We start from the raw sequence: 23,659 nt of genomic DNA, 5'->3' as shown, positions 1-23,659 counted from the left end.
GCAAAATTGAAGAAAGGATTCAATTTAGTTTTTATTTATTGTGCGAAGTGAAGTATCCAACTCGCAAATTGATGGGTTGCATTTATTTTAGCTCTTCAAACTAAAAAAGTTTCGATATTGTACCTCAAATTGCGCAAACTGCTATAATGTGGCCTATCGATCGAATTCCATGTACTCAAAGTATCCTTAGTGGACACAGAAAAACTGGATTAATTTCACTTTGGATTGCTAACTTGTAGCTAGCTTTCACTTTGCGTTTCAATTTTCAATTTTAAATTTTTAACAATTTGGACACTAAACTCTCATATTTTTCCCATTTGAGGCCAATAGTTAAAATTGTAAGCAAAACTAATAGGAGTGTGTACACAATAATAAAAAGTCTAGTTCCATTTTACACTCTTTAATTTCTATTTGATTTTAATTTGCACCCTTTAAATTGTATATGATCTCACTTTGCACTCTAAACTCATATTGAACACTTTGAACCCTATGTTCTTATATTTGTTCCATTTGAGTCTAATGTTAACCAAAACTGATGAAAGTAAAGAGCATGCATGAAATGCCCTAAGTGTACCAATTGTAAGAAGGACAAAAAATTAGAGAAGGAAACTTTCCCTCCTTTTACCACTGAATTGGTCTCTCCAATGTTACATTTTAAAGCAAAAAAAAAAAAAAGCAAATAAAAAGTCGAAATATTTCGAGTGTCACCGAATCAAAACTTAAATCCAAAGAATATTCTTAAGATATGCCAAACACCACATTTGGAGTTATTTATTATTTTTGGGTTTATTAAACATTATTTAGATGGAGTTTATTACAACATCGTTAGAGTTGTTCTTCTCCCTTTTGTTCTGGGGATAATTTTCAAGACTTTGTAGTAAACAGTGTAGACATCTCCATAAGAATAATGCAAAAATGATAATTAACTTTGTATTGGGGGCAACTTTTGCATTTAGTTGTTAAAGATTTTTAGATTACAGGTACTAACGTTATTTTCAACCATATTGAGTAAAGATAGATTGTTTGGGGCATTTTTTGGACTGTTAAAATGACTTGCTTTATTTATTTATTTATTCCTTATGAAGGATAGCAACACTGCCAGCCACGTTTTCATTTTCATGCTATTAAAACCTAATTTATGTAATTTGACTTGGGCTGGCGTTCGGTTGCTATTATGACCTCATTTGATAAATTTATTTATTTATCTTTTGTTTTTTGTTTAGCTAATTAGTTGAAGGCATGACTTCATGTGCTTGGAATATAAGGTCTAACAACACGCAGTTAATTTGGAAAATTCCAAAATTTTATGAGTTCTACTAATAATAAAGCGCAGAAATATATAATTGAAGGCATAAAACAATTACACAATATATATATCTGTGTGTGTTGAGAGAGAGAGAGAGAGAGAGAGAGAGAGAGAAGAGAACAAAGAACTCAATTCAAAATAGCAACTTTATTAATATCTCAAACTAATGAAAATAGTCACACAACAATAAACACTTGATAATCCCCTGATAAGTTCGTTGGAGACTCTCATTACTCTCTTTAAAAAGCACTTTATATAACACACTATTTATAACCAATCAGACTTGATGAACAAAGAAACAACGAATGAAAGAAATTACCCAATAAATCACCAATCCCTAAATAGCATACTTGCTAAAAAATTATAGTTAGTGATTGCATGGGGAATTTGAACCTTAACTGCATCCAAGTTTTAAACATAACTCAAAATTTCATACTGCAAGTTCAATGTTTTTAAACTCGGACCGGTCAGTGAACCGGAGAGTTTGCCGGTTCGCGGTCCGATCGGTCCGACCGGTCCAACCGGCCGGTTCATAGGTTCACTGTTTTTTTTTTTTTAGTACTAAGCAGGTTTCATTCTACACTTGAACTTTACCAATATAACTTAATTTAAGTTATGATAATAATAAATTTCGTAAAAGTTATACATAAAGCATGGAATGATAAATATAATTAAAATATCATAATTCACCACAAGTTTTCATAAATTCATTATAAACATAAATAGATACAATCCAAATGTTCACCAATTATCACAAATAAAAACACAAAAAATAAATGAATTAAATATTGAAATTCTTTTACAACCCTTAAAAAAATTCATAAAAGAGTTCAAGTTAAGACAAACCATTTGAATAGCAAACTTTTATGAGTGGCATGATAAGCAACCACAGCACCTTCACAATTTAATCAACTTAAGCTGAAAAAGTTAAAATTTGATTATAAAAATATAATCTAATTGCTCAAACTAAAAAAAAAACTAAAAATTTTTTAAAAACAAATATACAGTTAAACACATAAAAAATTAATTGCTACTAAACATTACTAATTAACATGTTATATTAAATTCAATGATCCTATACCATTAATTATTTTAAATTCAATTATCAATAGCTTCGATTATGTGCCAACTACCATATTTTTTACCAGCCTAATGTTATTATTTGTAATTCCTACCCAATTCCTACATGGATGTGCACTAGTTTTGTAAAAATTTCATCCTTAATTAATCAAATAAAAATAAAACAAAAAATGAGGGAAACATATGAAAATTGAGGGGAAAAAGAAGAAAATGCAAAAAAATCAACTAAAGATAATAATATAGAAAAAAAAGCCTTGAAAAGAAAAAAATTAAACTTACCAAGATGTTGGAAAACAAGAAAAGTTGAAATTTTCAACTTGTTTACAATTTGCTAAAGATAATAACTTGATAATAATGGTGAAGACTTGAGAAAATCTTGTTGTGGATATTTGGGTTAAAAATGGTTAAGAAGAAAAAATTGAAAAAAAAAATAAGAGAAGAACTTGATGTTTCAATATATTTTTTAGTCAAGTACAATTCTCAACAAACTTAACTACAGTATAGTGGTAAGATTGTCATATGCAAATTGGGAGACTCAGGTTCGAATCATGGCTACACCATTCTTGGTATTTTGTTGAAAAATTTAAAAAACCGCCGGTTCACGGTTCACACGGTTCGTCCGGGTTTCAGCGGTTCTCCTTCCGGCTTTAGCATTAGACCGGACTGGTGACATGGCCGGTTCGCGGTCCAACCGGTCGAACCGACCGATCCGGTCCGGTTCTGAAAACACTGACTGCAAGGATGAGATTCTAACTTATGCTTTAAATTTTATCCCAATTCTCTTATTCATTGTGGCTCACAGTACTAGGGAGTTAGGAGCAATTCTACGAGAATTATTTCCAACTACTAAGGCTTTTAGCTCACTCAACTATCCAGACTAATCAAGAATTTTAACTAAGTAAATAGCAACAACCATAAAACAATGCAAGAAAAATTAACATCTTGAAAAAAGTCAACTAAACACAAATGTCCTAAAGTATAGAATCAACTAGATGTACCTAATTATGGATGGAATAGTCAATTATCACTAATGCATTTGTCTTGCTAAGGATGCATTTCATTTAAATCATCAGAACTCGCTCTCGTGAACTGAATTTAGCCAATACTATAGTTTCTCTACTTTCATGGTGAAATCACAAGTGAAAATTTAATCAAGCATGGGAAGTGTCAAAATCATCCAACTAAGTGCATTACTACTTTCGTGTGTCTACTCCTTAGGTTCCACCTATTCCATTTCCATCATTACCAACTACTTTCATAGATTAAAACTCTCCTGCCTTGCAAAATGGTGATCAAGCATTCACAAATGTAAAAGCAAGAATAAGTGAACTAGCAAGTATATGGTATATCAATAATCAACTATATTCAACCATAATTAAAGCACAAATAGTTTCATCTATCCTTAGAACAAGGAGATTTAGCTAGACATAGTAGATTCAACAATAATGTTCATATCTTTAATGTAACTAAGCATTAATACAACACTAAAGAGAATAAAGAAGAAAAAATGCTCATTCAACTAAAAAAGCAAGATCTCTATGCTTCAGCATCTTCATTACCATAAAAAATATTTTGTTACACCAAGAGGTCTTCAAGTTTTTTCAAAGAAATGAAAACTAAAGTTAAAACTAAAACTACGCTAAGTTAGAGAGAAAGTTGTTCTTGCTCAAGAACTAAACTCTCTCCTCAAAAACGTGTTTGTTCGTGTCAAATAGTCAAGAAAAGAAGCTCCTAAAACCCCAAAAGACTGACACAAATTATTGCTTTATGTCATATCAAGGATGCGAAAGGAAACAAAAAATCAAGCAAGTTGACAACTTGCAGCCACCAACAAACCCTCAGAGGTTTGTGTATAAACCATGGGGAGTTTGTGAGAAACCCTAGAGGGATTCTTCGAGGGTTTGTCTTCCTCTATTTTGCTCTTTGAATTCAAACTCTCTGCCCAAAATCCCTTGCAGCAACTGCTAGAAACCTTGAGAATTCCTCAGAGATTTCTCTCCTTTTTCTTTATGACTTTCCAATCTTCATCTTTTCAAATTTCTTGAGTTGCACCACCTCTTTGGATCATCGTTGTGACTTTTTAAGTTTCTAATACATCACTTTTAGTCTACCAATTTACTCTCAATTGAGTTTGATCATTTTGGCCTACGAAAACATAGAGATTATGCGAGTAAAATATTGTAATTTGTTAGATGGTTAATTGTGTACATAATTTGTGAATATTTTTCCTTTTTATTTTGCCAAGATATGGTGTTAATTACTAGATTTTACGCATGTTTGATTTTTGGTGTTACTTCCAGGAAATTGCTATGAAAAGGGAGTAAAAAGGCCATTAAAAGCCAAATTTCCAGAGGACTATACTTTACAAGACACGGGCACGTCTTAACCTATTGTGAAGTCCGAACATCACGGAATTTGAAGTGGGCCTTGCTCAATTATTTCCTAATAATCAAGAGATTTATTTCCTTTTTTGAAGTTGGATATTGATTAATTTTTAGAAATAATATCTTTTATTTTTTTTTAGTGATGATGGTAGTATTTTAGTGCTAAAAGGATTCTTATCCTTTTGAGAAGAAGTAGGCAAGCATTAGTGGGCAAATTTCTTTCTTTTGTAGACAAAGATTAAGAATGCATGTTAAGAGACAATTGACGACTTTGACTTTAAGCTTTTCATTCATTGGAATAAAAATTAGCCAGCGCTAATTTTTTTCTTTCTTTTCTCTGCAATAGCAAACCCCAATTATATCTTCGACTGCGATTCAACCATGAGGCTTAGCTAAATCCTTGTTCTAGTCAAAGTATAATCAAAGTTTTGGTTCAATGAATACTGTGAGATTTAATTTGTTCTTATGGTTACATTTATCTATAAATTTTTATATTCTCTGTTCATTATTTATATGATTATTTTCTACGGTTAAATACCTTATCACTATTTAATTGTGAAATAATCTATTGCCATCTCAAAATATCAAATCCATAATTGTTTGGTAGTTTTAGTATTTATGGCGAGTGATATAACACTACAAAAAATTATTTCTTTCGTGACAAATTTTTCATGACAACCAACCTATTCGTTACAAAAACAATACTTTTTATGACAACCCGTCAGGCAAATGTCCTTCAGAAGCCAAACATGTTTTTCTATTTTTTTCATTGTCTAGAGTTACTTTCCCCACATCAATTCGTCAGGAAAAGTTTTCATTCTCCCTCCATTTTTTTCCCACCAGTTTTTTCCCCATTTTGGACCCAAAAAAATTTAGAAGGAAATCAGACTTATGACATGGAAACCGGGAAACAAAGAAACACTTTTCCGTATCTCTTACTTTTGGAACAACAACGACAAAGAAACACTTTCTCCAAATCTGTAACTTGTCTTCATATCTCCAACAACAACGAACTCGAACTTGTCTTCATCTCTTTCAACAAGAGAGACAACACGATGGTCTAAGGTGATGTAAAAATCAAATAATCCTTCAATTTTGTCTTCAATTTTGTCTTGAATCAGTTCCTTTTCTCCAAATCACCCTTCAATTTTGTCCTTAATTGGTTCATTTTTTATTTTTATAGTGGGTATTTTATTCATCTCTCTCTTTCTCTGTTCGTCAAAACCCAGGAAGATGTTTAAATTCTTGTGCCCGGGGATATAATCAGTAGAAAACTTGTTGATATCATTCTTGCTGATGCTCACTTGCTCGACAGAGATCCTTTGAAAATTGACCCGGTTGGTATCCTGTTTTGGTTGCTCCTCCTATTTCCAAGTCATCAATTTTTCAGCTCTGCTCAAGGTACTGAAAGTACAATAGTGGAATTGGCAGTCGGCTCTGACTGGTGAGTCAATTCAATTTTTCAGGTCTGACTATGGAATTTGCAATCAGCTCAATTTTTCAGTTTTGTTGCTTCGCTATTTAACAGAAAAGTTACAATTTTTAGCTTACCCTTTTGATGAAAGATCGATATTTCATGAAATGGCATTATTTTTTATACAATGCAGTTGTAGATTAAGAATATGTACTTAAATTACAATTAAGTTTCTAAATATTTCCTTGGGTTATATGTCCTGGTGCAAATATTGGTTATTGGATTAGAAGTGTGGTAATGTTGTTTGGATTTCATGGCCAAAAAAAGAGGAAATTTCGACTTGGTTAGTCAAAATGGGTGTACTATTGTCCAGTCTTTTTTATACGTATGTCTACATAGTTTGAACTACATTTGAGTGGCTTTTATATGAGGTAGTTGTATTTTGTTTTGGGTGAAGATAATAGATAAATTTCAGGTCAGCATGGAACACTGAAAGAAATTTTAAGACTGGCTATGGGGAAACCAGCAATGTGTTCTCAGTGGTTGCATCCTTGCTACTTACTGCAAGGATAGTCTTCGAACACTACTGACACTTTTTCCTATGCATCACCCATATAACAAAAAAGTGAAGATGGCCCAGGATAATTTGGTGGTGGAGAAATCCCAGTGTTGCAATAAAAAATGGAGCATGTTAGTGACTTACCACGGCCTAAATCTCATTGCTTGAATTCAGCTTACTAACAGAGTTGAGATGTGAGAATTATGACAGCAATGCTAGTTGCTACTGTGATTATCTATACTGGATGTGTGACTTCAGATTCAGTTGTTCTTCCATTTCCAGATTAAAGGTGGAATGGCAGGGTTTACAGGACAAATTTCTGCTGTCATAATTCTTGGCATTATGTTGATGTGTCATAGTTCTTCTCATTTGCCCTGTAAATGCTCTTGAAAGTGAGATGGACAGGTAAAGATGTTTAAGCAGCAGTCTCTGGCTTCTTTTATAGTCTAAGCCTATTACAAATTGGAATTTTGTTGGATTTACAAGACATTTGACATACATCTAAGCTGGTTGCTAAAATAACAGTGAAGCCAGTCACACTGTTTCTTAGTTATTTAAATTGAGAAAAAGATGATTCTACCTGGATATTTCTTCATATAGGTGTGTTTTTAGTTAAAAATTATCATTTTTGTTCCATTAGTATCTTTCTCTTACCAGCCCAATTGGAATTTTGTTGGATCTATGATACATATCTGGAATAGATCTAAGCTGTTTGCTAACAGTACAGTGAAGTCAGTCTCGTGATTTCATAATAAAGTAAATTGAAAAAAAATAATGATGATTTGGCCTTGACATCTCTTTGTATAGGTGCATGTTAGTTAAAAGTTATCATTTCTGTTCCATTAATATCTTTTTCTTACCAGCCCACTTTCCATTTGCCAACTTTTGCACGCTGTGAGCTTTAATCTAAACTTTTGCTAGCTGAGAAATGGCAATAGAAACTTCTGTGTTAAATTTCCTTTTTGTTAGATGGGTAGCTATGAAAGAAACTGAGGTACAAGATCTATTTAACTGGCTTGCCCTGGACTTTGAGAAGGCAGGTTTTATTAATGAACTTCTTACGTTGTGACAATGTAATATAGAAACAGTTAATTGAATTTTTACGTGGCGACGGATAAATAGAAAACTCTTTTGAGTTAAACTTTTCACATGGTGATATTTATCTATCTTGCTCAGATCTAATTGCACAGATTTTTCTTACAACAAAAGGTAATTTGCTGTATAAAGGTTTTCCATGAACTGTTTGAATGGATGCCTTTATTGGTTTGACATGCCTGTAAATGTGAATTGTTTCCAGCTGATTACTTATTCTGTTCTCTTGGCATGTGATACATATTATTCTGCAGGCATCAAAATATCTCATTGGAGATGCTTCTGAAGCTGGTCAGAGTATTTGGGTCAGTAATATATTCTTCTATATCAGCACCTTCATCCGTAGGAGTGGATATTGAGGCAGAGCAAAGGTGTGATTCAATATCTCAAAACATCTCTTATTATCCGTATTATCTGAAGTCTCCTAATTCTGAGACTCTTGTTGGGTTGGTGCAAAAGGTTGGAACGCTGCAATACATGCTTTGTTGAGCTTGAAAAGGTTAAGCGTTGCTTGCCTGTACTTTGCAGGTGATTGTTCTCTCCCTAAATTGCTGTTCTCAATGTACGCACATGATGATTTCTTTGTTGCTTATTTGTTTTGGGGTTTTCCAGAAGAGGTGGTTCAATTGCCAAGTCGGCACACGAGTTAAATCTAGCACTTCAAGAAGTTTAGTTTCATGAGGAAAGTGTGTATTGATTGAGTAGTTTAGTTGCAAATATTGGATTGACACCTAACATGTTTCTCCAAGAAGACTGTGGGACTTGATCGCAGTCGTGCCAAGTGGAGGCTGCTAATTCATTCATTTAACTCAAGGTTGAAAGCTGAGTGAGAAATGGCCTTTTGCTTTCATCTGCTTGAACAGATATTGCGCCCCATCAACTTGACCTGGTGGAGGATGCTTAGGTCTAATTCTTGGCTAACCCAATATCATGAAATGCTAATCTTTAGTTGTAGGCTTATTGGGTAAATCATGTATTGCTGTAATGTAGTTAGGTAGTAGCAAATAGATGCGAGCTGGGGAGTTAGGTAGTTAGGTAGTAGCAAATAGATGTGGAACAATTTATGTTATGATTTGTATTTCCTGGTATAGTATTGGTTACTTGCAGCATAGTAATTATTCTGGTACAAGTTAATGCATTGCTTGTACTCATTATTAGGTGGTCCCTAAGCAATTTGTAGTGATCATCCATGCATCATAACAAAAATACATCTTTTGCATACCATTCTATTATTTCTCTGATTTCAGATTTTTCTTGGTTTTATTGTACAGGTTTGGGGTGAACTTGTGGATTGCTTTTGGCTCATACTGAAGAACTCTTCTATTTTGATATCATCGATCTCTAGTATTTTGTTGACCATGGAATTAAAGTCCATCTTTTGGTTTTAGCATATGTTAGGTATATGGCAGTTATCTAGGGAGAAATAGCAATGTTTATATTGGTTTCAAATCATGGAATGTGATGATATGTAAATGTTTGACATAGTTAACTTTTGTGGTTTGACATATTATGGTTGCCTACTAATGATAATTTGTGAAGTTTTGGTTGATATTTTGCTTGCATACTTTTATATTTTGATTGGATGGAGTGTCTAAATAGATGATATGCGATGGTTTAGTCAGGAGTTTTATTTTTTCTTGAAATTGGGCTTGTTGGCAGGGAGATTTCGTCCATTTGTGAGGGGAAGCTCTGCTAAAATTTTTTTAAAAATAAAATAAAAAATTATTATTCAAAAAAAAGATACGGTCATTGTTGTCACTAAAATTGCTGGGCTTAAAAAGGCTGAATGGTCAAATTAGAAATTAATATATTATAGTGATGCAGATGTCGTCAGGAAAAATGATATTGCATTGTCATTAAAGTTTCCTCACAAGTTTCAATGTAGGACTTTTCTTGACAATCAAAAATTTAGTGACAAAGTTCAGGGTCTTTCCCGACAAAGGATCGTCAAGAATATGAGGTCTTTCCCTGACGATCAAATCATCACGATTACCTTTCCTAATGATGCGTCACATAAAATAACACTTTTCTTGACGACAATTCCAATAGTTGTCAGGAAAACCTTTTGCCGACGGCGTATAGGTGACTAATCTTCTCTGACGACATTGGTGTCACGAAAACTTTTCCTGACAAAATACGTATATTTTCCTGACAAATATTGTTGTCACTAGAAATCTTTTTTTTTGTAGTGTAATTTGATTGAAATGGAAACTTTTGAATTATAATCACGAGAATATATAATCTAGTTTAAATGAATCGAGCTTATGTATTTGTTGGATAGGGCTGGTAGTCTTTCTAATATTTAATACTGTCAACAGGTTAAATCCTAAAAGCTTGTTTAGGGTTACTTAATTGGTAAGGGAAATAATCACAGAATTTATTGTGGTTATCGACAAAGTAAGGAGAGACAGGTAGTCAGAGCTTGTTGACAACCATAATCAATTTGTTTATAAATAATGATTTATTTCTTAGCATCAATGATCACTAAATGAACCAAAGTGGCGATTGAACCTTAGACTAGAGAATTGTTTGATATTGGTTTATTTTTATTCAATTTTGCATTATTATTTTTCATCGCTTAAGTTACTTAGCCCCTGTTTGATAATCTCATTCAGCACTTAAATTTAATAGATTTACATCTTAATATGTTCAAATGTGTTTGATAACTAAAAATTGAACATTTGAATTAATTAAGTGGTATTGAACTTTCTAGGCAAAACTTGTTCCCAAAAATAAGTGATAAGTTATTTATTTATCATTGAATTTGATATACATTCAAGCGTATTTGATTTAATACTTAACAATTTAATAATTCAATGGATTTAGGCTTTAAATTTCAGATTTCAGCTTTCAGACTTCAGTTTTATCAAATGCAACCTTAGATAAATTTACTTAAAACCCCCATTTCATTTATTGTCATTTTTATAAGAAAAATAAATAACACAATTCCTGATGATTCTACCCTATTTACCATTATACTTGAATTTAGATTTTTGGAGCAGAAATATTTATATTTTCTGGTTTGGCACCGAACATAATCACAACTACTTCAACTATGATCTCAAGATGCAAATTAAAAGCCAAAAGGAGCAACTTATATCTTTTAACTCCACAAATTGACTCAAGAACAATATGAAACACTTTCAAACTAATCACAAAATTAGCACTTATCAACTCCTCCACACTTGAATCCTTGCTTGTTCTCAAGCAATATCATTAAACTACAAAACCAATGATTCAAGTGTCAATCTAAAGCACATATTTTTTTTCAAATTCAAACCCCATGGTTTGATAATCAATCATTATGTAACCATTCAAATTACACCAAAATGCTCATAACGTCTAGTAAAGGAGAGACAATTCTACTCAAATTTAATCGTATTCAATTCAATCTCTCACCTAAATCTAACTCCATAAGTAAGCAACTCATACAGTCAAAAAATATTTAACACTCTCCTACAACCATATTTTCCTCATATCAAGATTAATGTGGTCATCTTGGGATAAGAAGGGTGGTCAAGGCTTTCAGTCATTTGAGGATATGTCTTGAGCATTTGCGTGCAAGTTTTGGTGAAAGCTTCGGTTTAAGGAGTCTATTTGGGCTGACTTTATGCAAGAAAAATACATAAAAAGGTCTTCATCCGGTCTCAACCTCCTTCCCTTGTCCTACAGTGTTATGGAGCCATTTGGAGGAGATGCAACACTTGGTGGAGTAGAATATTAGATGGTTGTTGGGAGGGATTGGTGAATTTTTGGAAAGATAGATGGTTATTTGATGAGCCACTGTGTTCCATTTTGGATAGATCTGAGTCACCACATTTTTTGGTGGCTGAGTTCGTTTCAGGAGAGGCCTGGAATGAGCAATGCCTTTTACAGTGGGTGCCAGTTCATGTGGTACAGGCTATCCAAGAGGTTTTTTTTTTCAACCTGATCAGGTTGATAGAATGATATGGTTTCCTTCCAACTTGGTCTTTTTTTCAGTGAAATTAGCATGGAACTGTTGCGGCAAAGGAGGATATCCCTTGTGGATTCTCTGTTTTGGAACCCGATTCTACCACTGAAGTTATCATTTTTTACATGGCGTTTGGTGCATAATTTTCTTCCACTGGATCTTACTTTACGTTCACGAGGCCTAAGCATTCCTTCCATTTGTGATTGTTGTCGTGCTACGGAGGAAACAACTTTGCATTTATTTTTAGAGGGGCCAGTTGCAAATGAAGTATGAAGAAGGTTCTTGAGCAGATTTGGATTTTTGTTATGTAGGTGCACGAGCTTGAAAGCATTGTTTGTCCCTTGATTTTCTCAAATCACAGAGCATCAAAGGATCATATTCATGTTTTCATATCAGTAGTGGTCTGTTGGTTTCTATGATTAGTGAGGAATCACAGCCGTTTTTGAAATGTAAGTTGGGGCATGGACAACATAGTATGGCAGGTTGATCGATTATTAGAATAGTTTGGAATTTCTGGCTGATTAAGCAGCTCCCACTTTAGAGGTGATTCGGATTGTTATTTGGTGCGATATGTTTTGTCAAATCCAAAGAAGTTATCATGTTGTGCTGTAGTCTGAGAAAAACCACCTCATGGTTTATTGAAACTTAATTCAGATGCTCGAGTTAGTGTGACAGGATTATTTACCATGTAGTTTGAGATTTGTCTGTTGACCCTGATATAACTTCCAGATTATGTCAATAGCTTTAAGTAGCTCCCGATGACATTACTTCGTTCAGTCCTGTTCAGTTTCGTTATTCCAAACACACAAAGACAAATGGTTTGTTCAGTTTCTGACGGATAAAATGAGAGAGAGGCACCAGGAGTGCCATACTCTGTGAGTTATCAAAGTTTCTACATTAGCAAAGTGAAATAACAAGATCTCAAATGACACAACTGATCAGTGATAGAACTTCTGGTAACAGATACAATAATATGTGTAAATAGATTATCCTGTGTTTAAATGTTATAGCTAAGCCTTCGTTTTCTTGGAATTGGCACAGGCTTCTTAAATTGAGGCCTGTTGCAAAGGAATGTACCCAGTTTGATTGTTTGTAATGACAAAACCACTTTCTTGTGGTATGGCATCCTAAGGGGCCTCATGTACTGCCAAATTCTGGTCTTGAAGACTCATTACTGGTTGCCTTGTTTAAATGGAGGTTACACAGTCGATTGTGCCATAAGTGAGCTTGTTCAAACTTATTCTAAAGTGCCCTGGTTTAAAGTAGTCTGGGGTAAGCATAAAGCCTTGCTTTTAGAGAACGTTTATCTGACTATATACCATGGTTCGCCAACCCGGCCGAGTCATAACCCGAACAGTCCCTACCGTTCCGATACTGATGCCCGAAACGCTGATTATACCATATCCAATTTGAATCGCTCCAAATCAGTCGATATTGACCGAGTTAGAACCGTGTAGAAGGATACCGGCCAAATTCTTGGATTTGACTCAGATATGAACCGGTCAAATCATAAACAGCAACAAGAACAGAGAGAGTCGGCCACCCATGCATTCTTGTTTTCTTTTTTAGCCACAAAGACAAGATTTAGGGGAAAGGGAGAAACATACCATCAATTTCTGTGTGTCTTTTACTGAGTGGGAAGGAGAATACAGAGAGAAAGGAAAAGGGAAAAGAAAGAACGAGAGTCACAGCAGTATCTGGAGTTATTTGGAGAAGCGAGCTGAAGGGGTTCTTCAATTTCTTCATCGTCCGGCTATGAAGGAAGGGGAGGAGAAAAACAGAGGGTGACGGCAGAGAGGGAGGGAGACAGCAGAGGGAAAGGGAAAGCGAAAGAAAGAATGAAGGTGACTGCTGAATATCACATCTGGAGCTGAAGGGGTCTTCAATTTCTTCATCATTTGTACCGGGCGAGGGGGTCTTCAATCTGGCTGTGAAGGAGGGGAAAAAGGGCGAAAGGGAAATTGAAAAAAAAATGAAGAAAGGGACGGCTAAATCTGAGAGGAACAACACTAGTTGCAATGATCGTATACTCTGTTTGGCTGCTGAAGAAGTGGAAAGACGGGGTTGCTGAGTTGGATTCTGCATCATCTGTTCCAACACCTTGGTATGTCTTTTTTCTCTTGTCCTTTCTCATTCATAGGTCTCTACTTTGTAGAAAAGCTGGAAAGATTAAAAAAGGACAATTGTATAGTGCAAAAATGCTGTTGTTGCATGTTTTGTCTTGGAAGTAACATGCAATTAACGTATTATGCTAAGAGAAGCTGGGCTTTTGTACCGGACCGAGAGATAGGGAAAAAAATAGAAGGAAAAATTGGAAGCACCTAAAGTCCAAGTTTGGCCCAAGTAATTAAGTGAAAATGCTTGTTTCTTTATGTCTTTGCATTTCATAATAGGGTTAATCACATTTTATCCCCTTAAAGAATACCTCATTTCTCAGTTTACCCTCTAACCTTTAATTTTGCTCACTTAACCCCCTTTAGGACAAAATTACCCTTGCATTATTTTGACTTTTTATTTACCTTATTTTTCTTTCTTTTATTTCTTTTTCTCTTTCTTCTTTATTTAATTCTTCCTCTTTCCCACAAAAATCTTCACCTTAATGATTGAAATTAAAAAAGAGAAATTGCAGAGATCTATCTTCTCCTTAAATGATTAAAAAAATATTCAAATCACTTTCCTAAAATACAATTTTTTTTAGTCTTTCAATTCTTTTAATTTTGGATTTTCCTCTTTCCTTTCTAGTTTTTCATTTTATTCTCAAGAAAATATCATAAGATGACATCAAACGTGCAGAGTTAAATCTTCCTAGTTCTTGTATAGAATACTGGCTCTGAAGCCTCTTGATGATTTAGTAAGCAGTAGCTGCTTAGCTATGAATTAGCTGCGAATAGCACTATTAATCATTAACACCTAACTGAAATAGCACTATCAAACATTAACACCCAAAAAATTCGGAAAAAGAAAATTGAACACCCAAAAAAAATGAAAAAAATCGACTAAAACTGAAAATATAATCATGAAATCAGATGAAGGAGAACAATTAATTAATAAAAAATTGAAAAATTTTAACTCAAATGACATCAAACGAAACATCCACATAAGCAAAAGGAATACACGAAGACATCACTGTAGTACTTAGAAACCATTAAAAGAAATTACATCTTAGAAATTTAGTACCTTAGAAAACTATATTATGGAAAATATATACACGGACAAAGAACACATGAAATATTACTAATCTTCTATAAGTACAAACATATATGAATGATCGATCTAGATTTAGCTATCTATCTATATATATCCATCACTTTCGAGACAGCCAAAGAAAATAATTTTCATCCTACATTAACATGATTAAACTGCAGTTAATTACGTCAAAATTCAAGAATGTAATTTACAAATTAAGCATCGCTATGCAGAGCAGCCCCACTACAACCGCACCAAAACAAAGTACAATTGTGAATCCTTCTTGAATGACCATAGCTGCACTGGTGTTTCTGGTTTCAATCCATTCCTCTTCACAACCTCATTCCAGCCACTCACCAACACGTACACTTCAGAGTTCCCCATATACCACTTTTTGAACTTGATTCCTGATTGAGCAAGTGATGGCTCAATTAAGAGGGCGTTAATTTCTTGCTGTTTGTTATCAATGTTGAATCTGCTCCTCTCTTCTTCTGTCAAGAACCCGTGATTCAGAACCTGTTTTACCGGAATCGACAATCTTTGAAGCCCAGTGTTCACGTCTGAAGAAGACAATTTCTTTTCAATCACCAAAACAAGTTCCCCTGTTGCCCCAAGTTCCTTTACGTACTTCTTCAACTCCAGTGGAAGTTGTTCCCGCTGGTTCTGTTCTGACGGAAGAGAACAAATATCGCCTGTTTTCTGCTTCGTCACTCGATCAGGAATATCGATCATTACAACTAGTTTCTTCTTAAAAGTAATCTTCGTCTTGCTTTGCCCAGTAGATTCCTGTGTGGCCGCTGATTTTTCGTTCAAGAATGGTTCTTGATCGAGAAGCTGATGATCATCAAGAATGGGCAAACTGATTTTGGTATCTCTTGCCAATTGAACCATTCTTTTACCTCTATTCTCCCAATTTTTCCCTGTTTTTTCAGTCAATGTGCGAAATCCCGAAAGATCATCAGCGGAACCTTTCCTGGTTCTGCGTAGATTATTGTGATTCTGGGAACTGATTCCAGTAGTTCTTGCCAAAAGAACTTCCTTTTTACCCTTATTCACAATGGATTTCTTGAAAGGTACTGTTTTTTCAATCACGGGACAAAGTATCTCCTCATCTTGAGCGGAATCGAACTTTGATCTTTGAGGATACTTGCTCTATCGAGGGCGTCGGCGGAAATTCAGAACCCCCATTCTTGATCTTCCCTTCCACCAACTTAGATGCTAGAACTACGATTTCTTCCTATTAATGATTACTTAAAACTAACAATGAAAAGAAATAATTGAAGAAAACCTAAAACGGACTGGAATGATGAAGCCCAGTGATCAGAAATCTCTGTCTCTCGTCTTCTTCTCAAGAACAACTGCTGCTGATGTTGAAAAGAAAACTAGGTTTAAGGACTCCTACGAAGAAATTCTGCGGCAATGTGAGGATTCAGAATTTATACAGCTATTTGTGTTGGATAGTTTAAGTTGGTATCTGAATCCTATTAGGACTCAGGTGGGGCATATTACCGTTATGTTAGTTTGTGGGAGTAATAGTTTTGGAAGTTTCCTTTTTTGCTTTCTGGTTCTGGGATTCTGGGATTTTAGTAATAGTACTTGATGTTCAATGCCTAAAGGTAATTTGTTGCCCGTATTAATATTTTGAGAACTATATTTAGAAAATGTAACCATTTTTCATTCCATTTTCTCCAAGAGCAAATTTAAAACTGAAACCCGGAAACCTCTTAATCCTGAATTCTATTCGGATTCGGGAAGGTCATATTACCGTTGTGTTAGTTTGCGGAAGTAATGTTTAGGAAAGTTTCCTTTTTTGGTTGCTGGGATTTTTTTTATTGATAAAAATGGTTTCCGATCATTGAGGATTATGCTCTTTTTTTTTTTTTTAATAAATTCCATAAGCAAATTTAAAATTGAAAGCCCTGAATCTCTTTAGATTATAATAGTAAAAATATAAAATTTGTTTTAGTGTTGGACGTGAGTGGCCGCTAAATAATAGGAGTTTATTGTTTATTACAAGTACTAGGATTTGGGGAAAAATGTAGTTTTGGCAACCAATATTTAGTACTTGTGCAATTTTAGTCCTTGATATTTTGGTAAAAACAAATCTAGTCCCTGTTGTATCTAATTCAAAGCAAATTTAAGATATCTGAAGAGTTTGTTTAATTATTGAAAAAATTGAGTCACGTACAGTTATATGTCTGTTAAATTAAATTTAAAAAGCAAAAAATAAAGTAGCACCTAATTTTAAACAGCAAGATTAAGGACTAATAACTTACGTGCTAATCAATTAACCTATAAAAGCTATTTTTTTCGTTAAACTACAAAATTCAAACCAGTTAGAGCACCCAATTCATTGACCCAAAACTCATTTTCATTAGCTATCCCTAGAGCTGGCAATTATGCCCAAAACCCAATAACCCACCCAATCCACCCACTAATTTGAGAGATTGGGTTGGGTAAATTGGGTGTTGGGTCAAATTTGGGTTGGGTAATAAAAGCCCACATATATTTTGGGCAGTTTGGGTATTTGTGTTGGGCACCCATTACGCAACTTAAGTCAAAAAAAAAATAAACAAATTAATTTTTTTGCTCAATGAAGGTCATTAGGAAGTTGTCGACCTGTAGAATTTAAATCTAGTTTCTTATTATTTGTTTGTTAGTTGCTAAATCTAGTATTTCGTAGCCTAATAATTAATTAATGTTTACTCATTTCTTGTTTTTACGAAGTACTACTGTCACTGCGGGGGAATTGGTCCCGTATATTCTTAAAAAAAAAGGGAAAAAAAACAAATTTTTAAAGTTTGGAAGCGGTCAATGTATGGAAGCAGGCTATGCTGCTGCTTTTGGTCCAATTTGCCATCGTTTTTATATGGCGTAATTCCAGAAACCTCTCCTGAGATGAGATTTCTAACAATTTCGCTAACCTTTTTAGAGTTTAAACATTTAATATGTGCGTGTATTTGTAAAAGTATATTAGGATGTATTTTAGTGTGTTTGTATGCGTAAAAATAGTGTGTTTGAAATGCATATTATTTACACCTTATTTACACACATTGATTTGCTTGTATCATCTACACATTTTTCAATCACCTTTCTATGTCACATACATCACATCAAAAAAATGTTACAGTATTTTTTTCACAAAATTATCTCAAATAATTTACTATCCAAACACACTAATGTATTTCAAATGAATTTAAGAAGTGAGTGTGTGTATGTATCGTGAGTGTTTCAGTGTGTGAAAATATGTCTATCTATATAAAAATGTGTTTATGTGTGTAAAATTTTTTTGTTGTATGCGAAAATGTATTTGAGAGAGTTTATGTATCAAAATCTATTAAATTAATATATTGGGTCATATTTGGGTCATGGTTTTGTGATGACCCAATATAACCCAATCCAAAATTAACCCAAGTTTAAGTTGGACGGATTGGGTATAACCCATTTAAATGAAAACCCAATATTAACCCACCCAAAACCCGTCCAACCCGCCCAATTGCCAGGTATAGCTATCCGCATTGCCTCAAGCAAAAAATCTTAGCTCTCAATTTTTATGTATAGTTTTAATTTTTATTTTGTTTCTTGATTAATTAATTACTTACATGCTATCACGTGGCTTATCTTTATTCTTCAATGTTAGTTGCTGTTTTGATTCGATTTTATAATAAGTAAAACTTTACAAAACACGTGATCTTGTTAATAATTTGAAAAATCAGACAATTGTCTTAAATCTGCTTCAAATTGGAAATACCGAGGACCAAATTTTGTTATAACTTTTGGGACAAAATTTGCATTATGTGCCAAATATTGGGGACCTTTTTTTTTTTTCAAAATTTTAGAGACTGAAATTGTATAGTTGCCAAACATTGGGGGGCAACATATATTTCTCTTTAGGAATCACGAGAACAGCATTTTTGTGTATTTTATGTGCAAAATTGAAGAAAGGATTCAATTTAGTTTTTATTTATTGTGCGAAGTGAAGTATCCAACTCGCAAATTGATGGGTTGCATTTATTTTAGCTCTTCAAACTAAAAAAGTTTCGATATTGTACCTCAAATTGCGCAAACTGCTATAATGTGGCCTATCGATCGAATTCCATGTACTCAAAGTATCCTTAGTGGACACAGAAAAACTGGATTAATTTCACTTTGGATTGCTAACTTGTAGCTAGCTTTCACTTTGCGTTTCAATTTTCAATTTTAAATTTTTAACAATTTGGACACTAAACTCTCATATTTTTCCCATTTGAGGCCAATAGTTAAAATTGTAAGCAAAACTAATAGGAGTGTGTACACAATAATAAAAAGTCTAGTTCCATTTTACACTCTTTAATTTCTATTTGATTTTAATTTGCACCCTTTAAATTGTATATGATCTCACTTTGCACTCTAAACTCATATTGAACACTTTGAACCCTATGTTCTTATATTTGTTCCATTTGAGTCTAATGTTAACCAAAACTGATGAAAGTAAAGAGCATGCATGAAATGCCCTAAGTGTACCAATTGTAAGAAGGACAAAAAATTAGAGAAGGAAACTTTCCCTCCTTTTACCACTGAATTGGTCTCTCCAATGTTACATTTTAAAGCAAAAAAAAAAAAAAGCAAATAAAAAGTCGAAATATTTCGAGTGTCACCGAATCAAAACTTAAATCCAAAGAATATTCTTAAGATATGCCAAACACCACATTTGGAGTTATTTATTATTTTTGGGTTTATTAAACATTATTTAGATGGAGTTTATTACAACATCGTTAGAGTTGTTCTTCTCCCTTTTGTTCTGGGGATAATTTTCAAGACTTTGTAGTAAACAGTGTAGACATCTCCATAAGAATAATGCAAAAATGATAATTAACTTTGTATTGGGGGCAACTTTTGCATTTAGTTGTTAAAGATTTTTAGATTACAGGTACTAACGTTATTTTCAACCATATTGAGTAAAGATAGATTGTTTGGGGCATTTTTTGGACTGTTAAAATGACTTGCTTTATTTATTTATTTATTCCTTATGAAGGATAGCAACACTGCCAGCCACGTTTTCATTTTCATGCTATTAAAACCTAATTTATGTAATTTGACTTGGGCTGGCGTTCGGTTGCTATTATGACCTCATTTGATAAATTTATTTATTTATCTTTTGTTTTTTGTTTAGCTAATTAGTTGAAGGCATGACTTCATGTGCTTGGAATATAAGGTCTAACAACACGCAGTTAATTTGGAAAATTCCAAAATTTTATGAGTTCTACTAATAATAAAGCGCAGAAATATATAATTGAAGGCATAAAACAATTACACAATATATATATCTGTGTGTGTTGAGAGAGAGAGAGAGAGAGAGGAGAGAACAAAGAACTCAATTCAAAATAGCAACTTTATTAATATCTCAAACTAATGAAAATAGTCACACAACAATAAACACTTGATAATCCCCTGATAAGTTCGTTGGAGACTCTCATTACTCTCTTTAAAAAGCACTTTATATAACACACTATTTATAACCAATCAGACTTGATGAACAAAGAAACAACGAATGAAAGAAATTACCCAATAAATCACCAATCCCTAAATAGCATACTTGCTAAAAAATTATAGTTAGTGATTGCATGGGGAATTTGAACCTTAACTGCATCCAAGTTTTAAACATAACTCAAAATTTCATACTGCAAGTGATGAGATTCTAACTTATGCTTTAAATTTTATCCCAATTCTCTTATTCATTGTGGCTCACAGTACTAGGGAGTTAGGAGCAATTCTACAAGAATTATTTCCAACTACTAAGGCTTTTAGCTCACTCAACTATCCAGACTAATCATTTTAACTAAGTAAATAACAACAACCATAAAACAATGCAAGAAAAATTAACATCTTGAAAAAAGTCAACTACACACAAATGTCCTAAAGTATAGAATCAACTAGATGTACCTAATTATGGATGGAATAGTCAATTATCACTAATGCATTTGTCTTGCTAAGGATGCATTTCATTTAAATCATCAGAACTTGCTCTCGTGAACTGAATTTAGCCAATACTATAGTTTCTCTACTTTCATGGTGAAATCACAAGTGAAAATTTAATCAAGCATGGGAAGTGTCAAAATCATCCAACTAAGTGCATTACTACTTTCGTGTGTCTACTCCTTAGGTTCCACCTATTCCATTTCCATCATTACCAACTACTTTCATAGATTAAAACTATCATGCCTTGCAAAATGGTGATCAAGCATTCACAAATGTAAAAGCAAGAATAAGTGAACTAGCAAGTATATGGTATATCAATAATAAACTATATTCAACCATAATTAAAGCACAAATAGTTTCATCTATCCTTAGAACAAGGAGATTTAGCTAGATATAGTAGGAGATTTAGCTAGACATAGTAGATTCAACAATAATGTTCATATCTTTAATGTAACTAAGCATTAATACAACACTAAAGAGAATAAAGAAGAAAAAAATGCTCATTCAACTAAAAAAGCAAGATCTCTATGCTTCAGCATCTTCATTACCATAAAAAATATTTTGTTACACCAAGAGGTCTTCAAGTTTATTCAAAGAAATGAAAACTAAAGTTAAAACTAGAACTACGCTAAGTTCGAGAGAAAGTTGTTCTTGTTCAAGAACTAAACTCTTTCCTCAACAACGTGTTTCTTCTTGTCAAATAGTCAAGAAAAGAAGCTCCTAAAACCCCAAAAGACTGACACAAATTATTGCTTTATGTCACATCAAGGATGCGAAAGGAAACAAAAAATCAAGCAAGTTGACAACTTGCAGCCATCAACAAACCCTCAGAGGTTAGTGTATAAACCATGGGGAGTTTGTGAGAAACCCTAGAGGGATTCTTAGAGGGTTTGTCTTCCTCTATTTTGCTCTTTGAATTCAAACTCTCTGCCCAAAATCCCTTGCAGCAACTGCTAGAAACCTTGAGAATTCCTCAGAGATTTCTCTCCTTTTTCTTTATGACTTTCCAATCTTCATCTTTTCAAATTCTTGAGTTGCACCACCTCTTTGGATCATCGTTGTGACTTTTTAAGTTTCTAATTCATCACTTTTAGTCTACCAATTTACTCTCAATTGAGTTTGATCATTTTGGCCTACGAAAACATAGAGATTATGCGGGTAAAATATTGTAATTTGTTAGATGGTTAATTCTGTACATAATTTGTGAATATTTTTCCTTTTTATTTTGCCAAGATATGGTGTTAATTACTAGATTTTACTCATGTTTGATTTTTAGTGTTACTTCCAGGAAATTGCTATGAAAAGGGAGTAAAAAGGCCATTAAAAGCCAAATTTCCATAGGACTATACTTTACAAGACACGGGCACGTCTTAACCTATTGTGAAGTCCGAACATCACGGAATTTGAAGTGGGCCTTGCTCAATTATTTCCTAATAATCAAGAGATTTATTTCCTTTTTTGAAGTTGGATATTGATTAATTTTTAGAAATAATATCTTTTATTTTTTTTTAGTGATGATGGTAGTATTTTAGTGCTAAAAGGATTCTTATCCTTTTGAGAAGAAGTAGGCAAGCATTAGTGGGCAAATTTCTTTCTTTTGTAGACAAAGATTAAGAATGCAAGTTAAGAGACAATTGACGACTTTGACTTTAAGCTTTTCATTCATTGGAATAAAAATTTGCCAGCGCTAATTTTTTTCTTTCTTTTCTCTGCGATAGCAAACCCCAATTATATCTTCGGCTGCGATTCAACCATGAGGCTTAGCTAAATCCTTGTTCTAGTCAAAGTATAATCAAAGTTTTGGTTCAATGAATACTGTGAGATTTAATTTGTTCTTATGGTTACATTTATCTATAAATTTTTTATATTCTCTGTTCATTATTTATATGATTATTTTCTACGGTTAAATACCTTATCACTATTTAATTGTGAAATAATCTATTGCCATCTCAAAATATCAAATCCATAATTGTTTGGTAGTTTTAGTATTTATGGCGAGTGATATAATTTGATTGAAATAGAAACTTTTGGATTATAATCACGAGAATATATAATCTAGTTTAAATGAATCGAGCTTATGTATTTGTTGGATAGGGCTGGTAGTCTTTCTAATATTTAATACTGTCAACAGGTTAAATCCTAAAAGCTTGTTTAGGGTTACTTAATTGGTAAGGGAAATAATCACAGAATTTATTGTGGTTATCGAAAAAGTAAGGAGAGACAGGTAGTCAGAGCTTGTTGACAACCATAATCAATTTGTTTATAAATAATGATTTATTTCTTAGCATCAATGATCACTAAATGAACCAAAGTGGCGATTGAACCTTTGACTAGAGAATTGTTTGATATTGGTTTATTTTTATTCAATTTTGCATTATTATTTTTCATCGCTTAAGTTACTTAGCCCCTATTAGATAATCTCATTCAACACTTAAATTTAATAGATTTACATCTTAATATGTTCAAATGTGTTTGATAACTAAAAATTGAACATTTGAATTAATTAAGTGGTATTGAACTTTCTAGGTAAAACTTGTTCCCAAAAATAAGTGATAAGTTATTTATTTATCATTGAATTTGATATACACTCAAGCGTATTTGATTTAATACTTAACAATTTAATAATTCAATGGATTTAGGCTTTAAATTTCAGATTTTAGCTTTCAGACTTTAGTTTTATTAAATGCAACCTTAGATAAATTTACTTAAAACCCCCATTTCATTTATT

The 23,659-nt window shown here is 33.2% G+C and overlaps 2 protein-coding genes across 2 annotated transcripts; one reads left to right on the top strand and one right to left on the bottom strand.

Moving 5' to 3' along the window:
* The first annotated feature begins 7,097 nt into the window (after positions 1 to 7,097).
* LOC113690963 (katanin p80 WD40 repeat-containing subunit B1 homolog KTN80.4-like) lies at positions 7,098 to 8,748 on the top strand. The gene is made up of 4 exons (XM_027209124.2): positions 7,098 to 7,148; positions 8,090 to 8,206; positions 8,295 to 8,363; positions 8,448 to 8,748. Exons 1-4 carry the CDS (start codon positions 7,141 to 7,143, stop codon positions 8,506 to 8,508), a joined length of 255 nt encoding a protein of 84 aa, XP_027064925.2. The 5' UTR covers positions 7,098 to 7,140; the 3' UTR covers positions 8,509 to 8,748.
* Positions 8,749 to 15,216: 6,468 nt separating this feature from the next.
* Positions 15,217 to 15,864, bottom strand: LOC113690958 (putative B3 domain-containing protein At5g35780). Its single transcript, XM_027209110.1, has one exon. It carries the CDS (start codon positions 15,862 to 15,864, stop codon positions 15,217 to 15,219), a length of 648 nt encoding a protein of 215 aa, XP_027064911.1.
* Between the last annotated feature and the right edge of the window lie 7,795 nt (positions 15,865 to 23,659).

The sequence above is a fragment of the Coffea arabica genome, chromosome 1e, assembly GCF_036785885.1.
Source record: "Coffea arabica cultivar ET-39 chromosome 1e, Coffea Arabica ET-39 HiFi, whole genome shotgun sequence".
NCBI classification, from domain to species: Eukaryota; Viridiplantae; Streptophyta; class Magnoliopsida; order Gentianales; family Rubiaceae; genus Coffea; species Coffea arabica.
Note: the sequence above shows the minus strand (reverse complement) of the source record. Positions and strands in the feature narration are given on the sequence as shown.